Source organism: Vombatus ursinus, unplaced genomic scaffold (assembly GCF_900497805.2).
Source record: "Vombatus ursinus unplaced genomic scaffold, bare-nosed wombat genome assembly UNPS02014173.1, whole genome shotgun sequence".
Classification (NCBI taxonomy): Eukaryota; Metazoa; Chordata; class Mammalia; order Diprotodontia; family Vombatidae; genus Vombatus; species Vombatus ursinus.
In genome coordinates, this window is record NW_020953951.1 from 1,826,093 (window position 1) to 1,853,257 (window position 27,165).

Sequence of the window (27,165 nt, forward strand, 5' to 3'; positions counted from 1 at the left end):
TTCCAAACAAATACTGGCTCTCCCCTCAAGAACCTTTTAATACCCACAATATTATTCAAAGAGTATTTCCTCAAATTTATTACCTTCTCTAGAATTTTTATTTTACTTACAAATATATTACATCTCTGGCATAAAGACTCTGATACTAAATAAAGTTTTATTGATCTGATGTGAGTTTCCCACATTTATAAGTTTGAAATATTTCTCTCATATGAAATTCCTCATGCTGAATTAAGCATGAGCCTCAACTGAAAGCACCACCATATTGATTCCATTTATACATTTTTCTCTCTAGCAAAGTCTCTAATGTGAATTCTTTGATGCTTATTAAGTTGCGAGCTCTGAATAAAGGCTTTGCCACAGTCCTGACACTTATACGGTTTCTCACCAGTGTGTGATGTCTGATGCCGAATAAGGTTTGAGCTTCGAGTAAAGGCCCTCCCGCATTCAACACATCCATAGAGTTTCTCTCCTGTATGGATTCTCTGATGGTGAGTAAGATGCGAGCTCTGACTGAAGCTTTTCCCACATTCATTACATTTATAAGGTTTCTCTCCTATAGCATGAATTCTCTGATGTTGAATAAGTTGTGAGTTCAGAGAGAAGGCTTTACCACATTCATTACATGTACAGGGTTTCTCTCCTGTATGAATTCTCTGATGTTGAGCAAGATGTGAGCTACAGCTAAAACATTTCCCACATTCATTACATTCATAAGGCTTTTCTCCAGTGTGAGTCCTCTGATGAAGAATAAGGTGTGAACTCTGGCTGAAGGCTTTACCACATTCATTACATCTATAGGGTTTCTCTCCAGTATGGATTCTCTGATGCTGAATAAGGTTTGAACTGGAGTTGAAACCTTTCCCACAGACATTACATCCATATGGCTTCTCCCCAGTATGGATTCTTTGATGTTGTATAAGTTGTGAGCTGTGAATAAAGCCTTTACCACACTCATTGCATTCATAAGGCTTTTCTCCAGAGTGAGTTCTCTGATGCTGAATAAGATTTGAGTTCCTACTAAATTCTTTCAAACACTGATTACATTTATAAGGTTTCTCTCCAGTATGAGTTCTCTGATGTCTAATAAGTTGTGAGCTCCGACCAAAGCTTTTCCCACATTTATCACATATGTAAGGTTTTTCTCCAGTATGAATTTTCTGGTGCTGAATAAGGTCAGAATTATATTTGAAACTTTTCTCACAGATATTACATTTATGGGCTCTGCTTCTGGTCTGGTGTGTGGCAAAGTCTGAGTTCAAACTAATGTATTTCCCAAATTCATTAAATTCATGGCCTTTTTTTCCTTTGAGGGTTTTCTTGTGGGTCATGGTTGTAAGGCTTGAAAGTCTCTCCTGAGAAAGAACTTTCTCAAAGTCACAGCTGTGAAGAGTCCCCAACAACTTTTATTTTCCAATGTTATTTAAAACAAGTCCTAAGGAACGTTGACTGTCCCTTCTTGTGATTCCTGAATCTTCCAAAATGTCATGTTTTCCCATAAGACCGCTAGTTCTTAGTCTTTATCACAGAATCTGAAGCAGTAAACAAAAAATATCACTTGTTTCCTGAGGCAGGAGAAAGTAAACACAATAATGGGCACAGGATTATTAAAATTGACGTCTATGAGCCTTGTTCACAATCTGAAAATCTGCATTCAAAACCTGGAAAGAGAATGAAAATGGGCATAAAGGTTGTGAAGGAAGTGACTGATGTAGACCCATAAAAGCAGCAAAATGAGTATAAAGAGTCAACTGATTTGAGTGAGAAGTTTGACTGGAGGAATAAGAAGGGAAGGGACAGGGATAAGCAAAGATAAGGAGGAACAGAAAGTGGGGAAGGCAAGGCAGAATTTGACAGAGATGGGTTTTGAAGGATGCTAGGAAGGAACTTTTAAGGAGATAGTAATAATAGGGGTTTGGTAGGTAGCTAAGAATGATTAAGGCTTAGCACTCCCGTAGACTCCCCATGCCCTGCCCCTAAAAGCAGGGAAAAGAAGACTAACTCTCCCTTTCTTGGCTATCTAAACCTAACCCTACTGAATACTTCTGGAAGACTTGAAGAGACTTCTCTACACAATAGAAGCTCATTGACAGAATGACCCTGTTCTCATACTGATCTAGCCATCTGCTCAATGGCAGCTCCCACTCCCCATAGTCTGAGTTTCTCCAGTGGTAGCTTTTTCAAACAGCAACTTATTCGCCCTAATTTGGAGCTATTTAATAATATTTAATACAGACAAATATAAAGTCATGAACTTAAATTAAAAGTCAATTGTAGCCAAGGTGTTAGAGTAGCAAGATGAAGTACACCCAAGCTCCATCCCTCCCAAACTCCTCCACTTAGATCTAGAAAATGTGCCAGACTGAGTCCTAATTGAGAAATCAAAGAAAAAAAGCATGGCAAGTAATTTTTTCAGCCCAGGTGAACAAAAAGAGATAGAGAGTTTTATGGACATTGCTGATAGGGTCTAGCCAGGAACAGTCAGGCAGAGCAACTCAGTGCAGAAGAAACTGTATATTAGGGTAAGATACTCTAGAACCACACAGAGGAGTCTGACACTGAGCAAGCTGTAGGAATAGGTGCCAACTGCCATGGTCATACATTAACCAGTTCTGGGTCACACATCCAGAGCTGACTGAGGAAGGGACTTGCTGTGGTGTCAGTCCAAGGTAAGGAGGGGTCATGGGCCCTGGGTTTGTGTACTGAACAATCAGCATTGGACTACCCGAAAATCATGACCAAAAAAAAAAAGAACCTAAGTATATTTGTTTTTGCTTTGTCTGATAGTGTGATTGTAGCCTTTCCTTTTTTGGACTCACCTGATACATAGTAAAATTTGCTCCTGACACTCATTTTTATTCAACCTTGGGTCACTCCCACCATCTGCCACCTTCAGTCCTACACAAACGCTGCTAAATGAAGATGGAGAAAATCACACCACTCTTCTGATTGTGTGTCCACTACAAATTTTTATTACACAACTTCAACTGGACCCTGACTGCTGCTAGGCAATCCTACTAAAACCTCCTGTACCAACCCTCTTTCCCATTCTCTCACAGCAGCTCTCCCAAACCTTTTCATCCCTTCTCAAATCTCCCTTGGCACCCTCTCCCCTCACTCCTTCAGCTGAGACCTTTGTCTCATATTTTGCAGAAAAAAAATTGAGGCCCTTCACAATGAGCTCACCCTTCTCCTTCCTTTCTCATTTCCTATTACTCATATACCTTCTGGCACCTTCTCCTCCTATACTCCATCTCACAGTATGGAGGTTGCTTTATAGCTTACCAAAGCTAATCCCTCTATGTACTTACACAATTCCAATCCTTCCCATCTCCTCCCACAAACTGCCTTCTCTGTCATCTCCATTCTATCACCTCAATGATCCCATAATTGCCAAGTCCAACGGCTTTTTCTCCATCCTTGTTCTCCTCAACCTCTTTAAAATCTTCCACATTGTTGGTCACCCTCTCTTCCTTGATATTCTCTTCTCTTGGTTTTCAGGTCACTAATCTCTCCTGATTCTCCTCCTACCTATCTAACTGTTCCTTCTTGGTCTTCTTGGCTAGATCCTCAAACAAATGATGCCCTCTAACCCTCAGGTGTCCCATGGGGTTCTGTTCTAGCCCCTCTCCTCTTATTTCTCTAAACTACTTCATTTGGTAAGCTCATCAGCAACAATGGATATAATTACCATCTCAATGTTAATGATTCTCAAATCTACCTATCTACCCTAACCTCTCCACTGACCTCCAATCTTGCATTTCCAATTGCCTTTGAGACATCTTGAACTGGAGGTCCAGCAGACATCTTAAATTCAACACATCCATATCCAATTTGTTGCTGAGTTTGTCAATTTCACTTTTGTAACATCTCTTAAATACACCTCTTTCTCTTCTCTGACACTTCAACCACCATCATGCAGGCCTGGTGGATCTTCCTGCCTCAAGTCACTCCCCTGTCCATCCTCCATGCAGGTACCAAAGCAATTTTCCTAAGGTACAGGTCAGACTATGTCATTCTCCTACTCAGTAAACTCCAGGGGCTCCCTATTCCTCCAGATTCATATAGAAAATCCTGTCTGACATTCAAAGTCATTCATAACAGAGTGCCATAGACCCCTCCCCTACTCCCACAAATACACACACCTTTCTAGTCTTCTTGAACTTTACTCTCTCCCATGTACTCTTTGATCCAGTGACACTCGCCTCCTTGCTGATCATCAAACAAGACACTCCATATCTTGGCTCTGGACATTTTCTCTGGTCCCCCAGGCCTAAAATGTTCTCCTTCCTCATCTCTCCCTACTGTTTCCCTGACTTCCTTTAAATCCCAACTAAAACCTCACCTTTTACCATCAGCTTTTCCCAAACCCTCTTAATTTTAGAGCCTTCCCTTTCTTAATTATTTCCTATTTATATTGTATATGGTTTGTTTGTATATATTCATTCGTTTGTTTGCTTTGTCTCTTTTAGAGTGTCATTAGTTACCAGAGGAACCTGAGAAAAAAGAATAAGCCATGGGTAAAGAAACAAAAAGGAAAAAATAAAAACAAACAGAAAAAAAAAGAGAGAGCTGACAAAGGTCCCTGTACTGGGTGTCAAAAAAGAGAAAAGTCATTTACAATTAATATGAGTAATAAGGAGGGCTCAATATGGAATACTTTGCTTTTAGACACATTACCTCATCTGACCTAGCTAGCCCTGTAAGATGGGTAATTTGGTTGTTATCCCCTTTTACAGAGGAGGAACTTGAGGCTTGAAGATGGTATGGAATTAATCGCCCCTAGACACACGCGGGAAGAACCAGCTCTTGGGGCTCCCGTCTAGGGCAGCCTTTCCAAAGTCAAGGGAGCCCCACCCCCTCACATTCCACCCTTGAGGACGCGGTTCTCCCAGGGTCTGGCCAGACCCCTCTCCAATCCCTGCCCCCTCCCCCGGAGAAAGTCAAGGCTCCAGGTCAGGGTGGGCTCTGAGCGCCCCTTGGTCCCCCATCCCTGCCTTTCCCCACATTCCACCAGGGCTTCTCGGATCCGGGGTGCAGGAGGGGCAGGGCTCTGGCGGGCACCCACTCCTCCACGCCCCTCGCAGAGCCCAACACTGAACTCACCCCCAGTCCAGGTAGGGCGCTGCACAGGGGGAGGGGCAGATCCCAAGAACCACCGGAAGAGAGGAGGAGGAGGAGGTGAGAGAAAGGGAAGGACGCAGCATCTAGGGCCGGAAATGGATCGTCCCTCACCCACTGGAGCTCCATAGACTGCCTAGACCTATATGCTGACCGACCCCACCCTACCCCACCCCACCCCAGTGCGCATGCGCCACTTTAAGCCAACCAGAAACTTCTTTATCTCGATGGTCCCTTGCTGGGGCGGGGCCACCGCCGAAGCCCCGCCCCTTGATCCCGCCCCTGTCCCCTACGAGCTGGGAGGATGCAACTGGGTGGTGTAGCAATGGAGAGGGGGCAGCACGTAGACAGCTTAGGCTCAGCTCGGAATTTTGACCCAATAGCAGGGTGGCCCTGGGCAAGTCACTTAACCTCTCAGAGCCTCATTTTCCCCATGTGAATGATAATAGCACCTACCACCCAGGGGTTGGCAGATAGGTGGCGCGGTGGATAGAGTGCCAGGCCTGGAGCCAAGAGGACCAGAGTTCAAATCCAGCTTCAGACACTAGCTGTGTAACCCAGGGCAAGTCACCCAACCTTATTTGCCTGTTTGTAAAATGAGCTAGAGAAGGAAATGGCAAACCACTACAGTATCTTTGCCAAGAAAATCCCAAACGGGGTCATGAAAAGCAGCTGAATAACAAAACAACCCCTCCCAGGGTTATTGTAAGTAGTAAATGAGTTAAAGTATGGAAAACACTTTGCAGAACCTTGAAATACCATGGGCAGACTTCCTTTTATCATGCTTTGCAGAATCTGCAGGTTTTTGTTTTGTTTTTTAACAAATTGAAGGTTTATGGCAACTCTGAAACTAGCAGGTCTATCAGCGCCATTTTTCCTAAAGCATGTGCTCACATTGTGTCTCTGTGCCACGTTTTGGTAATTCTCACAATGTTTCAAACTTTCATTATTATTGGATCTGTTACTATTGTATTGTTTTGGGCTGCCCCTGGGCCCATAAGATGGCAAACTTAATTGATAAATGTTGTGTGTGTCTTCACAACTCCACTTACTATCCATTTCTTGTCTCTCTCCCTCTTCCAATTCCTTGAAACACAATATTGAAATTAGGCCAATTAATAACCCTACAAGGGCCTCTAAGTGTTCAAGTGAAAGGAGTTAATTTCCTCCAAGCTGAAACCATTGTTGCCTTATTTTAAGAAACTACCTACAGCCAACCCCAATCTTCGGCAACCACCACCCTGACCAGACAGCAGCCATCAACACTGAGGCAAGACCCTCCACCAGCAAATAGATTAGGACTTGCTGAAGGCTCAGATGATGATTAGCATTTTCTTTAGTAATAAAAAATTTTAAATTAAGGTATATATATATTTTTAGACATAACAGTATTGCACACTTAATAGACTAATATTTTTATATGCACTGAGAAATAAAAAATTCGTGTGACTTGCTTTATGGCAATAGTCACTTGACTACAGTGGTACAGAACTAAAACCACAATATCTCCCCTGTGAGCAAACAACTGGTGGACAGATGTGAGTGCTGAGACCGCTGTGGATAATCTCTAAGACTGTGGATAATTGATTTGAGGACTTAAATACCGAAGGCTTTAGCTTTCAGTGGTTGGAGGGATTGTATGGGGGGAGGGAGTGGTAAGGTGACCTCTTTTCTGGGACTCCTCAAATGAGTATTTTTTGCTCAAGTTGCTATACTGTGCTCAAGGGGAAAAGAGAAAGGATGGGGCCATGGGAGAAGAAGGGGCTCCATGTCAGGGAAATTGGTGGAAAAGGCTTGTTCCTCCATTCCCAAAAGTTGCAGACAATATGCCTCCAGCAGCCACAGTTGGATGGGCCATTGGTTTCTCTTTTCCTGGCAATCTTGGAGAAATAGGGGCCAAGAGATTATGGATTATGCTATCCCCTCTTCTTAGTACCCTAGAACCACTGATACAAATTTACCTTGAGCACTGGTTTTACCAGCAGGAAGTGAGTTTTAGGTTCATTAAGTACCCTTTTCCCAAAAATCTTCCCTATTGACAGAAGACTAGCATTACCTTAAGAGAAGACTGTCATTTGTTCTACAATTAGAGACTTCAAATTTCAGGAACTTCCTCAGAGAGGTAGGTAGTCAACTGAAACTCATCAAAGTTATGGAACGTTAAGAGGTTCCCTGAACTTGTCTTTTGGAATTGCTGTATGTTCCAAAAATACTAAACCCAGAGTATGCAGGAAGCATACTGAATGTGTTAAGGACAAAGCCCCCACCCCATCCTGAGCTGATACAACTTGTTATTTGCACCCCAAGGTGCAGGTGGGCTCCCTGTGTGTCTTTGGGAGTCAAGGCAGATTCCAGTCAGTCTGCACTAGGCTGAGAAACTACTTGTGCATCCAGGATCCTTGTCGATAAGCAGACCCTCCCATCTTCATGGTCTAGCAGTTCCCAAGGGAAAAGAATGTGGCTTTTGCCATCACTTCGCCCCTCCCTTCAGGAGAGGTTTTGTCCTTTACCTGCCTTTCCTGCGCCTTTCCTTCTCCCAAGGACTTCCCTTTTAGTTGGAGATTTCTGGTACCTCCTCCTCTTTTTGTCATACTGTTATAAATATACAAACTTCTGTTTGGATTGTGAACTCTTTGCTCTGGCTTTAGTCCCAAATGCATGTTCGTTTCTCTTGTAATAAATCTAGTTGCAACACAATGTCTCATGGACTTGTGATATTGTTTTTTAGTTAACATTACCAAAACCATATCATCAACAGACATAGTATTGGAGAGAATATTGAAATCCTCTTCAGATGCCTCAACCCGAGTTCTCAAAGGCCATTTCAGTGAAGATCAGGTATATCCTATCAAGCTGGGAAAACTTTAACTAAAGCCCCAAACAAACTACTATTTGGAGATAAACTTACCTATGGGTGGACAGATCATCACCATTAGGTTGATCATTACACAGAATTTTTCAGCCATTGTAACTCCTTCAATACAATGGAGTCATAATCTGCGTCAGTGAAAAAAGTACCTCAGCCCAGTGTCTGGCACACAACAGATACTTAATAAATATCTGTTGATTTGGCTAGGTGACTGACTGAATCTCCATGTTGGAAGGGACCTTAGTCCAACTTGGGAATCCCTTCTATAGAAGCCTTGAAAGGTTGTTTACCCATACTCAGCTTTAACACTTGCAGTGATAGTGAACTCATTACAATTTCACTGCTGAACAACTCTACTGATTAGACAGTTCTAACTTATATTGGGCTGAAATCTGTCTAACATTTCTCTGGTCCTACCTTTGCTCTCTGGAGCAACACAGAATCCATTTTCTCTTCCACATAAAAAAAAAACCTTCATACTCAAAAATGATCAAATACTTTCTTTTTTCCGTGCTAAACATTCTCAGCTCCTTCAACCATTCCATACGTGAGCAACATGGTTCCCAGCCCCTTCCCCATCCTGGTGTTTGGTTGCTGCAGACTAGAAATAAAATTCCCAGGTTATAGATAAATTGCACAACAGTAGAAGTCTCATTTTAACAAAGAACATCTTCAATGTACAGAGGACTTTCAAACAGTCACTTTTATGTCCTGACTGATAGCCTGAAATAACAATATTTTATTTTATTATTTTTGGTTTCAATTTTCAAAACAACACAAGAACTACTCTAAGAGAGGTGGTACTGCAGAGTGTGAAAAGAACACAGGACTCAGCATCAAGAACTGAGTCCCAACCCCAAGAAAGACTCCTGGCTTTGATACTCACTAGCCAAGACTTAATTATACATTAAGGCCTTAACCACTTTGAAAGCTCCAGATTGCTATGATTCAATTCAATTAAATATAATAAGCATTTAAATGTATGTAGATTTACCAAGGCTAACTAAATTTTTCCCACATTTATTATATTCCCTGGATTACTCACTGCTGCAATCACAATGCTACTGAACAAAGACTGAAATAATCAGTGAAGGCTTGCCTGTATTCACTATACTCATGATATTTCTTTTATGTGTTAAATGACAGGGCTGGACCAGGTGACCTCTAAAGTACCACTAGTCAGATTCCATGACTCTATTAATTCTCTTGTAATAATAATATTAACTGGTATTTCTACAGTGCTTTAAGGCTTGCCAAGCGCCTTACATAACCTTATCTCATGGGATCCTCACAAAAAACCTTGTTAAGTAAGTACTAATGATAATAATGCCCCCATTTGAAGGATGATGAAGGTGAGTCGGAGAGGTCAAGTGACTTTCGTATGGTTATAGAACTAGCACTTGTCCCAGGTGGGACTTGAGTTTGGGTCTCTTCTGCCTCCAAATCCAATACTCCCCCCCCCCACCACACTGCTTCTTTCATAGTGAGTAGAGTGAGCTCTGACAACATATTTTCAGTCATTATGGCTCAACTTTTTCTTCTTCTACTACTACTACTACTGCTACTACTACTACTATGTGTGAACTCTCTGATAGGTTTTAAGTTGAGAGGCCTGAATAAAAGTTTTTCTACAGTGTTGACCTTTATAGGGTTTCTGTCCAGTGTGAGTTGTCTGGTGCCGAATAAGGTTTGAGCTCCGACTGAAGGCTTTCCCACACTGAACACACCCATAGAGTTTCTCCCCTGTATGGATTCTCTGATGCTGAATAAGGTGTGAGCTCTGACTGAAGGCTCTGCCACATTCATTACATTTATAGAGTTTCTCTTCAATACTGTGAGTTCTTTGATGTTGAGTAAGTCGTGAATTCAAGCAAAAAGTTTTACCACATTCTTCACAACCATAAGGTTTCTCTCCAGTATGAATTCTCTGATGTTGAGCAAGATGTGAACTACACATGAAGCCTTTCCCACAGTCACTACATTCATAGGGTTTCTCTCCAGTATGAATTCTCTGGTGTAGAATAAGGTGTGAGCTCTGACTGAAGGCTTTGCCACACTCCTCACATCTATAGGGTTTCTCACCTGTATGGATCCTTTGATGCTGGGTAAGATGGGAACTAGAACTGAAGCCTTTCCCACATTCGTGACATCTGTAAGGTTTCTCTCCTGTATGGATCCTCTGATGCTGAGCAAGATGTGAGCTGCAATTGAAGCCTTTTCCACAGTTATTACATTCATAGGGTTTTTCTCCAGTGTGAGTTCTCAGATGCTGAATAAGGTTTGAGTTCCTACTGAAGCCTTTGGAACATTTATTACATTTATAAGGTTTTTCTCCAGTGTGAGTTCTCTGATGTCGGAGGAGCTGTGAGCTATGACCAAAGTTTTTCCCACATTTATCACACACATAAGGTTTTTCTCCAGTATGAATTTTCTGATGTTGGTTAAGATCAGAATTGTATTTAAAGCTTTTCCCACAGGTATCACATCTATGAGTTCTGTCTCCTACAGTATTGCTTTTTTGTATAACAAAGTTTAGGTTAAGATGGAAATTTCTCCCAAATTCCTTACATTCTTGAGGCTGCTCTCCTATAGGAGGGTTTTTGTGGGTCATCAGCACTTTCCAATCTCTCTCCTGGAAAAACGATTTCTTTGAAATCTCTATACAGTTTCTCCGTCTCTGCAGCAGTCTCTTGGATTCCCAATCTTCTCCAAAATCAGATTCCTGAGGAATATCCCTTAGGAAAATTCCCAAGATTGTCTCATGGGATTGTTCATCTTCTAAAATTTCCTCTTTTTCATCAGACCATTTGTTCTCAGTCTTCATTTTGGAATCTAAAATATCAAAACAGAAAAGGAAAATTAATAAGAACATTATCATTAAAATTAATCCTAACTAGATGGCTTTAATAGCCATTAATGAGGAGTATAACCTAGGAAGTAATAATATTATTATTTCCACTCCACTAAAAAAGGAGCAGCTCACACCAAAACTAGGTGTGCTTAGCACTTGGGGAGTTTGGTGAAGGGAGTGAGAAGTTTGACCAAATGAACATAGTGCTAGAAAAGGTGAAAATGAGGAGACAGAAAAAGAATGAAGATGATCTAAGGACAGATAGGGCAGGGTTGGGATTCAGGAAAGTAGTGAGAAGAGTGGCTATGTAGGTAGATTAAACTGCTTAAGGCAAAGCAGTTCATGAAGGTGGCCCATGGGGTGAGATTCCAAAGACAAGGAAAAGCATATGTCTCTAGGCCAGGCTCAAGGGTACTCACATCACTAGGCTATTCCTAGGGAACATTAAGGAATATTCCAATAGAAGTTATGTGAGGAGAATCATAGAGACAATAGTCCCTTTCTTCCCTCCCAATATCACTTCCCACATATTCCTGATAGCTATGTAAGCACCTTTTCTGTGGCACAATCTCTAAGAACCATTCCAGAATCACAGATTCTCAAAGGTGCACAGGAGCTCAGAAGCTGTCTATGCTAACACGTTCCAGAACCTGTTCTGTGACATCCCCGACAAGCAGTCACACAACCTCCACTTGAAAATCTCCAGTGGAAGGGAACCACCTGTCTCCTAAGGCAGCCCATTCCACTTCTGGGGAACTCTGATAGTTGGGAAGTTTTTCCAGAAATCAAGCTTAAATCTGCTGTCCCTCTTCTGGCCTCTGGATTTGTTCTGTGAAGTTTGAATTCCATCAAAGGGCCACACTTAACGACCTCGAGGTTCCCCACTCAGGGTCTAATCCTACCCCCTATTTTACAGATGAGAAAACTAAGACCAGAGAGGTGAAGGAATTTGTCCAAGTTCACAGAGCAGAATCAGGATTTAGATCCAGGCCCTCTGACTTCAAATCCAGTGGCCTTATCTCTAATGATGAGCCTTTCAGGGCAACTCCCTCCACACACCCAAAATTCCCTAATCTCAGTCCCTTACTCTTTTCACTACAGATCATAAACCCACAAAATGTTATTCACTTCTGCTCAGATGAATGTAGCACTGTGGTGGAATGGAAAGAGCAATGGCATGAACTTGTAAGATCTGAGTTCAAATTTTAGCTCTGCTACATTCTAGCTGCAACTCTCTGAAAGTTAGCCTCTCTGAGCCTCAATTTCCTCATCCATAAAATGAAGATAATAACCTCTCCCCACCTCTCCTTACAGGAGTGTTATGAAGAAAGAACTCTGTAATTCTTAAAGTGCTATGTAAACATGAGTTACTGTTATGTCTCTCTACATCTAGCAAATACCCCAGAGATCAGTTTAATTGTTTATCTCTGTCCAAGACACACCTTTCACCATCAGCTCATTTTTTCGGGGGGGGGGGTGAGGCAATCGGGGTTAAGTGACTTACCCAGGGTCACACAGTTAGTAAGTGTCAAGTGTCTGCGGCCACATTTGAACTCAGGTCCTCCTGACTCCAAGGCCAGAGCTCTATCTACTGCACCACCTAGCTGCCCCGATCAGCTTATATTTAAAATGGCAATGATATACCTGTTTATTATCCTTCCACACTGTCCTTTATACCCGCCAACTTCTGAACAGCTACTTTGTTCAGTGCATGAGTTACTAAATCGGGTCTACTCTCTCAAAGACATCACCCATATCTGCCCCTTTCCCTCTGGCACTTCTTCCAGTAATAATTCTGAAAACTCATATCTCTTAAATATCAAATCACTATGTGTATCATCTTTCTGAATTATTATGAGCTGTTTCATGGGATCATACACCTTCCTTACCAGTTGCATCTGCAGTGATTTCTGGAATCACCCTTGCCCAGTTATGGCTGGCTTTAATCCGCTCCTTCCTTACAGATGTCTGTAGCGGCTTTTCATCGCCCACGATCTTGACTTAGCTTCCTAGCCCTATCCTAGGGTCCCCTGGACACTCTCATTTCCCTCATTCTTTCCTTCATGCCTGTCTACTTTCTGCTGCCTCAAGCACTGCTATCCAAAGCTACTTTAGTGCAGTTGCAGTTGACCCTTCTTCTCATTGAAAACCCTCTTCCACAGCAAAGTCCTCTGCCCAAGGTAGAGAATTTTTAGGGATAATGTGGATACTATAAGTCCCAGTACCTATTCTCTCCCTCACCTGAGTTAAAGCCTTTTGGGGTGTCTTGGTCCTCAGTCCCGTGTAGATCCAGGACCCATGGCTCTTCCCCTCGCTCCAGCTGGGAGATCAGCTCAGGTTTGGAGACTGGGAATTCTGCTCATAGGCAAAGAAATAGGGTATGATGGTGTGTTCTGAGAATTCAAAACTACCTTAGGGCTCACTGTTGACCCCTATATGCACAGAAAATACATAGGAAGGTAAGGAATATCTAGAGAGGCTAGACTGGAAGGCAGATGGGAATGGGTAGGGCTCTGAAGGGAACATCCTCCAGAGAGATAAATAGGAGCTAAAGTACCAAAGTAAAAGAGTCCAGGAACTTAGCGTATTATCTGGTCCCTCCTTCACAGGACCTCATAGAAGAAAAAGAAAAACCACCTCCCATTAAAAGGGCCATTATCACTGAAAACTTAGGACTATCTACATGGAACATGGTGCAATCTCCTAGAGGAACCTCAGGGAATAGGGAAAGGGCTGCCTTTGAGAGACCTAAGGAAACTGTCCATTTATCTCTTTGCTGGGATCAGATCAGTCACTCGTGGACACAGAACAGGAGTAACTTATCTCTAGGTCCAGAAGAGATGAGGAAGCTCTTATCCATGAGGCACAGCTCACCAAAGCACTTCAGAAATCCCAGAAATATAACCCAAGAGGAGGGTGGAAGGCCTTTGGGGGAAGAAGGAAGATTTTGAAGCAAGTTCTTACTCAGCAATGTCATATTCCCATAATTCTCCAGCATTACGGTCCTATAGAGGTCCTTCTGGCAAGAGTCCAGATGTTTCCATTCCTTCCTGGTGAAATACACAGCCACATCCTCGAAGGTCAGGGACTCCTGAAATAGTAAATTCTGTTGCTCCAAGGATAATTCCACTCCACCCTTCAGTGAAAACCTGCAAAGTTGGTAACCTCAGAAAAGGAACAGTACAAGGGGGAAGCAGAACAGTGTGCTGATAAATGATATTTATTTTCACTAAATGGATTTAGATTTACAAGACTAGCACTTCATTCTCACTAGGTGCTATGCTGAGAATTTCGGTAGGTACCACCAAGTGTCTGAATTTGAATACATAGTCTAAACTATTAGCTTTTCCACGAATGGCTAAGTAAGAATCAAGGGTCCTGTATCTATAAAAATATTTTTAAAAGTCATAAAAACAACATAAATTAAAGAAAAACAAGACAGTGATATGCAAGTGAGACAATAATCTAGCTGTCTAGTTTATATTGTCATAGATCATAGATTTGGAGCTGGAAAGGGCCTCACAGTTCCAATCCCCTCATTTTAAAGGGGTAGAAACTGAGAAACTGGAGTTTTGCCCAGGGCCGCACAGCTTGTTAAGTGAATGAGAACAGGATTTGAACCGAGGTCTTCTTGACTTCAAGTCCAGTGCTCTGTCAGTCAGTCAATCAACAAGCATTTATTAAGACCATACTATGTGCCTACCACTGTTCTAAGTGCTGAGGATATAAAAAAAGGCAAAAATACTCCCTGCCCTCAAGAAATTTACATCCTAATGGACAACTTGCAAACAACTACATACAAACAAGATCACTGTCCAATTGTTGTTGTTTTTTTTTTTTTCAGTCATGTCCAACAGTTCCTGACCCCATTTGGGGTTTTCTTGGCAAAGATACTTGAGTGGTTTGCCATTTCCTTCTCCAACTTATTTTACTGATAAGGAAACTGAAGCAAACAGGGTTAATCGATTTGCTCAGGGTTACACAGCTAATAAGTGTCTGAGGTCAGATTTGAACTCAGGAAGATGAGTCTTCCTGACTCTAGGCCAGACACTGTATTTACTGCACACCCAGCTGCCCCAACAAACAAGATAGATACAGGGTAAATTGGAGGCAAGCTTAGAGAGGGGAGAGGGAAGGGTGTTTTGTAGAAGAAGGGAGGAATTGAGCTGAGGCATTAAGGAAGCCAGAGGAGCCAGGAGGCATGGAGGAGGAGTGAGAGCATTCCAGGCATGGGGGACAGACAGTGAAAAGGAACAAGTGTCATGTGCAAGGGACAGCAAGGCCAGTGTTGTTGGATAGTAGGATACACGGATGTAAGGAGAGTTTAAGACTAGAGAGGTGGGAAGGGACTGGGCTGTGAAAGGCTTACAATTCCAAACAAAGGGTTTTACATTTGATCCTGAGGTAAAAGGGAATTGCTAGACATTTACGAAAAGGACAGTAATCTGCTCAGATCTGTACTTTAGGAAGATCACATTAGTAGCTGAGTGGATGGACTAGTGTTGGGGGAGACTTGAGACAGAGAACACCCAGAAAGCTACTGTGATAGTCCAGGACTTCGGTGATAAGGACTTGCACTGGGGTGGCAGCTGCATCAGAGGACAGAAGAAAATATAAATGAGAAAGGTTGTGAAGGTTAAAAATGACAGGACTTGGCAACAGATTAGACATGTGGGAGATGACAATGAGAATGTCTACAGGGCATCCAGTTCAAAATGTCCAATAGGCATCCGGAAACAGGAGAGCAGCAGTCAGAAGAGAAGTTAGGACTAGATAAATAGATCTGTATCTGCATACAGGTGATAACTGACCCCATGGGAGCTGAAGAGACCATGAGCAAGAAGATTCTCACTGAACACTGTGATACAAACATGGCACCCCAGAGGGACTGATCATGTAGTCAAACAATTATGGATTTAGAGAGACTGTAGATTTTGTTTGAAAACGTTTTGAAAAGAAAAAAATGCCTCTTTCTTAGCACATTACTCCATTCTGAAAGACAACAAAAAATCATACTTTGAATAATAATTCAGTGGAGTAAGGAACCTGAATGGACAAGTTGAGAAGGACTGGCATCTGAATTAAACCAACATGGTCAATGAGAATAAAAGCAATGCAAACAAGGTCATATTCTCCAGGATAACATTGTGAGAAGTTGTAGAAAGATAGGCACACTAATGCACTGCTAGTGGCACTATGAATTGGTGTAACTATTCTGAAAATCGATCTGGAATTATGCAAAGACAGTGACTGAATTATGCATATTTCTAATCAGATTCCACTAGTACGCCTATACCCCAAGGTGGTCAATGACACAAATAAAGGCCTCATGTACACCTCTGATTAGGCAGTTAAAGAGTTTGTGGATTCAAGAACTTGAAAACTATACATCAAAATGTTGTGTGTAATTTTTGAAAGTCCAAAGGAAAAGGTCAGAAAGAGGAGAAACAGCATAGAATGTGGAAAATGCCTTATTTCTAGCTCCACCAAACTCCTTTCTCAATAAAAAAGAAGAAGGTGGCTATATCCTTAGAAAACTTTAATAAGTAGTCTGTCAGAAGACTAGAGGGAATAATTCCCTCAATTCTTACTTTCACTGTTTCAGACTGTTGAATCTGACCTATCTTTTTTTCATATTCCGCAAAGATTTCCAAGATTCTCTTATGATTTCTCCTTTACTTGCTATAAAACCTGGTCCTCATTTTTAACTTTGATTTACATGGAGAGTGACCTTATACTAAGAGCTTTCATAAGTTCCTTCCCAATTTTTCTTGACTTAGAGCAGGCATTCTTAATTTTTGTCTGTGCCTTGGAACCTTTTGGCAGTCTGGTGAAGGCCACGGACTCCTCAGAATAACATATTTAAATGCATAAAATAAAATACACAGGATTACAAAGGAAATCAATTGTATTGAAAAAGAGCTACCAAAAAAAATTTTTTTAAAAGAGAGAACATGAACAGAAAGGCTGTTTTATTAAGTGTCTACTGTGTACAAAACATTGTGCTCAGCACTAAGGGAGATAGGAAAATAAGGCCCCTGGTCTCAACATAGCATTCAATTGAAGAAGCATTTATAAAGCAACCATTATGTACAAGGCCCTGTGTTCTCTGTTGGGGATACAAAGACAAGATGAAATCGTCTCAACTTCAGCGAATTTATATTCCACTAAATACGTTCTGGCAAATGTCAGCTCACCAACTTGTACTCCTCAGCATCAACCTTCAATTGTCTATACCTTAAATACTGCTCATCTACTTGTACAGAAAAAGTACTTATATTTTATGCCTAGGGTCGTAGATCACAAGTCCAACTCCCATATTTGCAGAAGAGGAAACTGAGGCCCAGAGAGATTAAACAACTTGCCCAAGGTCTGAAAAGTAGCATAAATCTGAAAGCCAGGATGTGAATCTAAATTCAGAGATTATAGGATCATGGATTTAGAGCTGGAAGGGGCTTAGAGGTCACTGAGTCCAGCTCCCTCATTTTACTGATGAGGAAACTAAAGCACAGGGAGGTTAAGTGTTTTGTCCAGGGTCACACAGCTATTAAGAGTCTGAGAGAGGATCTGAACCCAGGCCTTCCTGATTCCAAGTTCACACTTCTCTATCCACTAGACCAGGGGCGGAGAACCTGCGGTCTCCCTTTGACTGAATCCAAACTTCACAGAACAAAAGCTGGGGTTTAAGGACTGAGAAGGCCATGTGTGGCCTCGAGGCCACAGGTTCCCCGCCCCTGTACTAGACCATGCTGTCCTTCCACTAATAAGATTTGGGGCTAAGCACAGAAGCTTGTTCCAGTTTCACTATTAACTGTTTCACACCAGAATGGAGGGTGGGGAACACATGCTCTGGCATGGCCAGCTGCCTTAGAACCTCCTTAACCAAGCTCTGGTATATTTTAGAGGATGGGGTAAGAAGTATCCAGACTGCAAAGACCAAGACAGGAATCCCTGCTCTGAGCTCCAACCCACATAGGAAACCATTTTCTATCACTGTTATTTCAACAAATACTACTGTATAATAAGATTAAGCTAGCAGAAAGATTTGCTTTGTTGAGCTATACTTTTATTGAATGTTCTTGATTTGTGAGGCACTATGCTGGGGAAGAATCTCATCTCTGTCAGGTAGTTAGTCGACCTAATCATTACAACCTAACAGGTTGAGAGCCTTAGCAAAAAACACTCAGCCTTTTCAAGGCTGGCCACATAAACCCAAACATTAAAGGGATGATGACTTGGTGATCCCCACAAAGAACAAGAAGAGTTATGATCAGAGTCTATAAACCACAAAGAACTGGGGACAGGTTAGCTCAGCAAACCCTGGAAACTAAACCTGGATAGCTCAAATACTGAAAGAGGAAAACTTGGGAAAAAATAACAGGAATTCCTCCTTCATCCTGGAGGGCATAAACTAATAAACTTCTTTACCCTAGAAGGAGTCAGAGGGCTGAATATATAACTAGGCCTAAGAAGGTTTTGGAGAATATCCTAGCTCATAAACCCAGAATATTGAGAGAAACCTAAGATGTTTCTGCTATTTCCCTAATTTTTTGGTGATGTCCAAGAGGCTAATAACTCCCCCAACTCCAACTCCTACTCTATTCATTCCTTTAGAGCTCCTGTAAGGAATACTATGATCAAGGAGATGGACCCCAGGGGAGGTGGACCTTCTATGGTCATTCTGATTCTTGGTCTAAGGAACCACAGCTAAGTTGTCCTGGAGCCTCATACCAATCTGAGGCTTTCAGGGGCTTTCAGTGTGCTTCAAATGACTCCAAACTGCTGGGGATTTGAGTTAAAGGTGTGGGATCTCCTGGGACAGGGCCAGACCAGAGGGTCTTAACTTTTTTTTTTGGTAACATGTATCCCTTTGACAGTCTAGTGAGGTCTACAGACCCCTTTCTCAGAATAATAATCTTAAATATAGGAAATAAAATACATAGCATTACAAATGAAACCAATTACAGTGAAATAGAGTAATCAAAATACTTTTTAAAAACAAGTTCATAGAGCCAAGGTTAAGAACCTCTGGGCTCCTTTACTAATATGGCTGAGGAAAGATACAGTTATCCAAAGGAGGTGGTTAGGATATGAAGAGACTAGGCTTCCACCAGTTAACTCTTACGGTCTCTATACATATGGGAGGAGGAAAAATCTGAGTGGGAAGGCCCAGGGAACTAAGGAAATATTTATATGAACTCTCTCATCAGAAAGGGCAGCTCACCTGACACCTGGCTGTCATTGGGAAAACAGCTGCCATTGCCTGGTCTCCTGGCTCACTCCCTCGGGATGAAAGGCAGGCACCTGGGGAGCAGGCAGAGCTGAGAGAAGACACAAGAATTATGAGTGAGGCTAGCCCTAGTCTGAGGCTTCCCTACTAATGCTTCTTGTGGCTGCCTTCCCCTTTAAAGTTCTTCACACCCTGGCCCAAACCATCTTTCCGATATCTTTACACTCTTCTTGACCTGCACTTTTTCACTCAGCTAAACTGGTCTTCCGTTCCCACTTATGAAACTCCATCTTCTATTTCTGCCTTTGCACTAACCATCCCACATGCCTAGAATGAACTCTCTCCCTCTGTCTGTCTCACAGTCCCTGTCTTCGAGGAAACAATCTGAATTATATGATTCATTAGCAAACAGATATAATAAATGGGTCAGTGGACTCCCCAGTCAGTACCCACCCAGAATACAGAGTGAGATAGATTTTTATGTATTAAAAACAACTAATCAAACAAGACTAATTAATTGAAAGAAAATAACTAACTGGGATACAAAATTAGGTAATCTGATTTCAAATTGGAGGAAAGATTAGGGACTGTGCAAACAGGTGTAATTCCCTAAAATGAGAAAAAAAGGTGTCCCACTGTCTTCATACATGTGTATTCAATCAAGGGAACATGGAAATAATAATTGATTGACCGGGATGGGGCCAGTTTTCAAACAATATATATGGGCTGCTCCAGATGTATAGTTATGAGATTCTGGTGGTAATACTAGTTTTTGGCCATTAGCTTTGTTTTTTGTTTTTTTTTAATTCACTACAACATCCTTGTAAACAGCCTAATTTCTTCCTTTTTTTTTTTTAAATTACTTTCTTGGGATATATTCTCAAGAGGGAGATCTGTAGACCAGATGACATGACCCTGTGCTGTGTACTGCCATACCATTTTCCAAAAAAGTAGCACCACTTCACAAAGACCCCAGCATCATATGAACATGTCTGTTTACCCATCGTCCCACCAAGAGTAGGTTTTACTGTTTTTATTCGTTTCCGCCAAATAGCTGTGGATGCAAGGTTGTGCTTCACAGATATTTATTTGCATTTCTTTTATTACTAGGGAGGATGAACATGTTTTTAAGTGTTTATTTACTGTGAAACAGTGGTATGGTGTCTTGAGTACCCTGCAGTCAGGAAGACCTGACTTCAAATCCCACCTCTCACCTCTCCTTGCTATGTGACTATGTGTGAGTCATTTAACTTCTTGGAACCACAGTTTCCTGATATGTAAAATGGAGATAATAGCTCCTGTCTCAGAGATTTGTTGTGAGGCTAAATGAAAAAACCATCTATAAAGCAAACTTTAAAGAATTATACAGATATTAGATATTATTGTCTGTATTGCCTCTCACAAATTGTCTATTCACTGTCTACTAGAAAATGGCATTGATCTCATAGATTTAGATAAATTTCCTCAGCATTCTGAATGATAAGCTACTTATTCAACACATTCTGAAGAAATATGTTTTCCCAATATGTTAGGTTTTTTATTTTGCTTTTATGTCTTTTTATTTTATTTTTATTTTTTATTTATATTTATATATTTAATTTATTTTCTATTATTATGAGGCTATGTCTGAGGCAAAGGGGGAGGGAGAATGTATAGCAAGAAGTCATTCAGGCATTCAACAAACATTAAGTATCTTCTATGTGCATGGAACTTTCAAACTCAATGACAGTTGCTCCTTCTGTCCTAACGTTCTGACATTCTAATCCAGAGGTGTTTAATGTTTTTTGTTACAGATCCCTCTGCAGTTTAGTGAAGCCTAGAGACCTCTTCTCAGAATTATGCTTTTAAAGCATGAAATAGAGTACATAGGATTATTTTTAAAAATTATATTAAAATACAATTATCAAATATTTAAAAATAAGTTCTTATACCCCAGGTTATAAACCTCTTATGATCAAACCTGGCATGTGTCTGTTTATTTATTCAAGCAATAAACATTTATCAAGTGACCACGGTATCCTGCTGTTTAACGTTGGTCAAGTCACTTTACGTCTTTGGCCTCCAATCTTCATTTGCAAAACAGGGGGGACAGCCTATAATGCTGCCCACTTTAAAGTTCTAGCACTGTGTGCAAGGCTCAGTGTGAAGCATCATCACTGTTAACAGCACTGATGAAAACCCAAGTGCTACAATGGTACCCCTAAAACATAAAAAGGCCAGGAAGGAAGGATTTCTATCGCATCTATCATGTGTCAGGCCCTCTACCAAGCACTTTATAAATTAAATCTCATTTGATCCTCACAACATCCCTGGGAGATAGGTGCTATTATTAACCCCAATCTCTCTCCTGAGCTTATATCTCAAACTGTGTACATCTTGTTTATTCACTCAACAGCTATTTGGTGAAGGCCTACTCTGTGAGTAAGACACATCTCTAATGATGCTTCTCCTTGTACATCTCTTTAGATTCACCAGGTAAAAATGTAAACTCCTAAAAAATAAGAAATTTAAAAAAAATTTTAAAAAATGTAAACTCCTTTTTTTGTAAGAGTGAAAAACTAGAAACAAGTCAAATGCCTTTGTTTACCAATGGTGAAATAAACTGTGGCATTTCAATGTGCTGAATAAGATAATACAATTAAAAAATATAAGTAATATAAAGAAATAAAAAATCTTTATATAAAATAATTTAAAGTGATGAAGACAGAACCAGAAAATCTGGATACACAATAGCTATGATTATAAAAAAGAAAATCTACATCTATAAATACAGCTGTGAAAAAATAAACAAATGCTAAGGGCTCACATTTCTACAGCAATATAAGGCTTTAAAACTTTCTCCTTATAAAGGGCCAAATGAGATAATGCAAGACTTACTTTAGATAACAATTCTCTGCCTTCATGGCGCTTATAGTTTATAGGGTAAAACAGATAACTATAATACAAAATATTACAGGGTAAGTGCTATAAAGAGTTGTTAAAAAAAAAAGTACTATGTGAGGCCCCAGGGAAGAAGCTTATTCACTACCAACCATGGATGAAGGAAGGCTTCACAGAAGAGGAAATATCTGATTTGGGCTTTAAAGGGTGGGTCAAAATACAAAAGGCAAAGACGTGCTGCCAGACTGTGAAGGGCCTTTAATGCCAGGCAAATAAATAAGAACTTTAATAGAGAGGCAATAGGGAGTCATTGAAGATTTTGGAGACGAACAGCAACATAATCAGGCCTGTGCATCCTACATGGATCCATGATCTCATTGATGAGGGTACAGCTTCCAACAGCATGGGTAATAACCCACTTATCCCTTCTTATCCCATGTAACTCAAGATTATTCTAGTACATGGTATAAAGGAAAGGGAGAGAACAGAGGTGGGAAGACCTGCTAGGAAGTTATTTTGATAATCTAGATGGTTGGTTATGAGAACTTACATTAGAGAGGTGCTGATAGAAATAAAGAAAGACTGATGCAAAAGGTGTTGTGAGATCAGGCAGAATGGGCAGGACATGGTAAATGACTGGATATGAGCGGTGAAGGAGAAGGAAAAGTCAAAGAAAACCTTAAGATAATGAACATGGGACAGGAGCAGGTTTAGAGAAAAAGACAGCAAGTGCTCTTTTAGACAACTTGATTTTGCAGTGCCTGAAATTTCTACCAGACCAAATAATGATTAAGAAATCCACTGAGAAACTATCGCAGGTGACATCTTCCACCACAGAGCTGCATAATCAGTCAGAAAAACCTAGGGGGAATAATAAAGTGGTCCAAAGACAGCATCAGTATAGGCAAACAAACCCAGCCTACCAATGCAATCAGAGATAAGCCAAAAACACCAAAAGCCTGTAAAGCTCTGTGTCCAAAGGCAACAAGAACAGGGGCCTCTCTCAAGAAAAGCCCACGGTGGTGACTTTGAAAGCCTTGGGAACAGCAGCCCACAACACCCCAAGCCCACTTTGCTTTGAGAGCCTGAGTCTCCATTGAGAACCCTGATGATCTAAGTGCTGTGAAGCTCAAAAATCTCAGGGACATAACCCTGGGAGGTGGAGGTCAGTACAGGAACCCAAATGAGCCATGACAAGACAAATCACCAAACATTTCTTAAACACCTACTATGTGCCAGGCATTTTAATAAGCACTGAGGATGCAAAAAAGGGCAAAAAACCGTCCTTGCCCTCAACGACCTCACAATCTTTTGGAGAGACAACAAGAAACAACAATGTACAAACAAGATAAATACAGGCTAAATTGGAGGTAATTTCAGAGGGAAGGAACTGGCATTCAGGGGGATCAAGAAAGGCTTCTTGCAGGAGGGTAATATTTTAGCTGAAACCTGAAGGAAGCCAGGGAAGACAGGAGGACAAGACCAAGAAGGGGAAAGCTGGGGTCAAACCCCGCCCAAAAGCACAGAGCTGGGGGGGAGGGACCCTAGCCTGGCACAAGATCTCAATTAAGGTACTAAAGCTGGAGGGATGAGTAAACCAAAAAAAGAAAGCTACCAGAAAAAACAATGATTGTAAATCTAGAGATCCCCAAAAAGAAGAACATAATTCTGTAACAACTACAAGCAAAGACTCAAGGAAAAAATGTATTTTCCACAAAAATTACACGAATACCTAAAAGAAATGAAAATAAAGAATGACATGAAAGCTCTGGAGAAAAGGACTGGAACAAGAATAAATAGAAGAGAAATCTCACTGAAGTAACAGATTCCATGAAAATTAAAATAGACCAAATAATATTCAATGACTTCATTGCACAGCAAGAAATATTAAAATAAAGTCAAAAGATAGAAAAACTAGAAGAAAATGTAAAAACCATGATTTTTTTTGGAAAAAAGTGAGTATACTATACTTCAAAGAAATCATAAAGGAAAACTGTCCAGGTCTATTACAACAGAGAACAAAAATGAAGATAGAAAGAATCCCCCAATCATCTCCTCAAAAGAACCCAAAAAGGAAGGCTCAGGAATGCCACAGACAAAATCCAGAACTCCTATGTTAAAGAAAAAAATACCACTTAAGTATCCAGAAAGAAGGAGCTCAAGTACCAAAGAACAATAGTCAGGATCACACAAGACGTGGAAGCTTCTTCTATAAATGAGAAGAGATACTGGAATATGGTATTCCAAAAGAAAAATAATATTAAGACCAACAATAATATCCTGCAAAGCTGCGTATAATTCTGCAAGGGGAAAATGGCTTTTAAAGGTATGAGACTTTGAAGCATTCTTGATGAAAATGTCTACCAAGCAGAAACTTCAAACTACAAACCCAGCAGTAAAGACAAACAAGAAAAATTTATTTGAGCAACTGTAAAGAGCTGTATGATGATGTAGTACTAACATTCTAATACGGGAAGAAGAAACAAATATTCCTTTAGAACTTTAATGTCTGCAAAGAGTAATGAGAGAGTTCAATATGAAAAATCGAGGTCTTTTGAGTGGATTGATTCTGTTCTGAGGGAGTCAATTTGGGAAAGAGAAAAGAAGACAAAAAGAATACACTAGTGTAAAAAGGAGGAAAGAGTTTGCTATTTCTCATAATTGGGGTGCATGAGAAGAGTATAGAAAAACATAGAGGAAGGGTGGAAGGCATGAGAATCAGATGAATCTCACTTATCTGAAATGTATAAAGGATGACTAAACATACACATACAGTCACAAACAGCAAACTCTATCAAGCTAAACAGGGAAACAATCAGGAATTGAAAGAGGAAGAGGTTATAAGGAAGGACAATACTGGGGAGGGAGTAGTTGCAAGCAAAACAAATTTCCTGATCCTAAAGGGGGATTAAAAACAAAAACAAAAATTAGAATCTAAGAAAGTGCCTTAGTCTGCCTCTCAGACAGGGGAACAACTGAACCGAATAGTTGAACAAATTGTGATATGTGAATGTGATGGAATATTATTGTGCCATAAAAATGCCAAATAGACAATTTCAGAGAATCCTGAATAGTATGATCTGAATCAGAGTGAAGTGAAAAGAATCAGGAGAACAATTTATATAAGAGTATAATGTAAACAACTTTGAAAGACAAGGATTCTAATCAATGCAATATCCAACCATTTCTCCAGAAGATCTATGATGAAGCATATTACCTAGCTGACAAAGAGTTAATGGACAAAGATGCAGACAAGGACATATAATTTTGGACACAGCCATTGTTCATGTTTTGCTTAATTGTTACAATTTGTTAAAATAGTTTTTTTTTCTTTCTTTCTCTCAGTTTTTAATGGGGGCATCAATGATGCCCAAAAAGAGGGCCACTACAATGTTTTCTAAATGTGCAGGACAAAAGGAAATTTAGAAGGAAACATAAATCCATGTTACTTTTGAAAGTGTATAGAATTTATTATATATATATACACATATATTTTAAAGGAAACCGCACAAAATGGAAATTCACAGATTTGTACAGAATTTTTTTTGTGTTCTTTTGTGTATATGGAAATGATCTTTTTTGGTATGAAAGTTAAAAAATTTAAAAATAAAAATTAGGGAAAAACATGTAAGGTGAAGTATAGGATATGTTGGCACTGCAGTATGTAATTATTCATAAAAATGAAGAGCCAGGAAATGAATTGCATTGGTAACAAACAGAGGAAGAGAAAAAAACTGAGAACAAAATCTGGTAACATCCTACATCAAGAGACTGGGAAAAGATAGATAAAACAGTGAAGAAAAAAAGAGAAGGTAAGATCAACAGGTTTTTGAAGCCAAGGTAACCAGTAGAAAACAATGCTCAGGAGGATGAAAATGTGCTAGGAAGTCAAAGTTGATTTGGGGGGAGGGGAAATCGAGGAGGTCATTGGATTTGAAGATTGACAGGTCACACTGTTGACTTCAGAGAAGTTTTCACTAGAGTGATAAGAGAAAGCGTGAATGAAAGGAGATGACAGCAGAGAGCAGAGACCCAAGATAAAGCTAGTGCCTCTTCCCTGTTGGTTCTCTCCAGTTTATCCTGAACGTATCTGGTTCATACATAGCTGTCTGCATTCTGTCTCCCCCATTAGACTGTGAGCTCTTTGAGAGCAGGGACTGTTCATTGACTTTTTTTGTATCCCCAGCACTTAGCTCAGTGCCTGGTACATCCCAGGTGCTTAACAAATGCCTACTGACTGATTTAGATAGCAATGAATGAAAGGGAAGAGAAAGGAGGTGAGGACTGAATGAAAGCAGAAAAGTTAAGGTTATTACGGTTTTTGTTTATTTTAAAGATGGGGAAGAGTTGAGTATGTTGGTAGACAGATGAGAAAGAACCAAGGGGAGGAACAGTGAAGATGCATAAGAGATCAATCACTACAGCAGCCAGGACTTAGAGGAGGCTGGAGACAGGACACTGTGGCCACAGCGTGGTGCCCTGGGCTCAGGGGCCTGGGTTCGAATTCCTGTCCTGCTACATTCAGGCTGCGGGGCTCCCCAGATGACCTCAGCCCTTCCCAGAGTTCGCCCGCAGCAGCATGGCCCAGCTCCTGGCAACGCCCGGTCTTTGCTTACCTCCTGGGCAGAGATGACAGCTGCCAGCCCCGGCCCGCCCCACCAGGAACACCTGCAGCTCTCGCGACACTAGGTCCTGGGGCGAACAGCCCTTCCCTCTTGCCCTGAGGCTGAGAGACGAAGATACCCAGATCCAGCTCAACTTAGAAAACCGGAAGTGACGCCCCTTTAGCCCACCCACTGGCCGCTCTAGGGCAGATCTCGAAACCTCTAGGCAGCGGGAGGACTGGAGTCTCGATGGTTCGCTTTCAGCAGACCCTTCCGGGAGGTAGCACCTTGACCCTGAATAGGGAACCCGGGGGAGAGACCACCTTAGAGGGGGCAGTGTGGTGTCAAGAAAACAACTGTTGGGGAATAGAATAAGAATGGCTCAGGGGTCCAGGATAATTGAATTAAAGACTATTCACGCATGACGTAGGTTGCTCCTCCAAGGCTTTGTCCTGGCAGTCAGATCCTCACCTCATGTCTGAATCACCAATTACTTTTTGGACATCTCGAACTATAACTCTTGTAGGCATTTCAGACGCACCAAGTCCAAAACTGAATTCATTATCTTCCCACCCACCCACAAACCCTTTCCTCTTCTGAACTTCCCTGT

At 41.0% G+C, this 27,165-nt stretch overlaps 1 protein-coding gene across 2 annotated transcripts; it reads right to left on the reverse strand.

Moving 5' to 3' along the window:
- Positions 1 to 249: 249 nt before the first annotated feature.
- LOC114041413 (zinc finger protein 501-like) lies at positions 250 to 26,686 on the reverse strand. 2 transcript variants are annotated; one of them, XM_027859850.1, is made up of 6 exons: positions 26,568 to 26,686; positions 19,066 to 19,162; positions 13,806 to 13,932; positions 13,083 to 13,196; positions 9,568 to 10,822; positions 250 to 1,308 (listed from the first exon to the last, which is right to left on the reverse strand). In XM_027859850.1, the coding sequence occupies exons 2-6, from the start codon at positions 19,099 to 19,101 to the stop codon at positions 276 to 278; spliced, it is 2,565 nt and encodes an 854-aa protein (XP_027715651.1). In that variant the 5' UTR covers positions 19,102 to 19,162; positions 26,568 to 26,686; the 3' UTR covers positions 250 to 275. The 2 variants fall into 2 exon arrangements, with proteins under 2 accessions (XP_027715651.1, XP_027715650.1); XM_027859849.1 differs by lacking the exon at positions 250 to 1,308 and having other exon boundaries at positions 8,507 to 10,822.
- Positions 26,687 to 27,165: the final 479 nt, after the last annotated feature.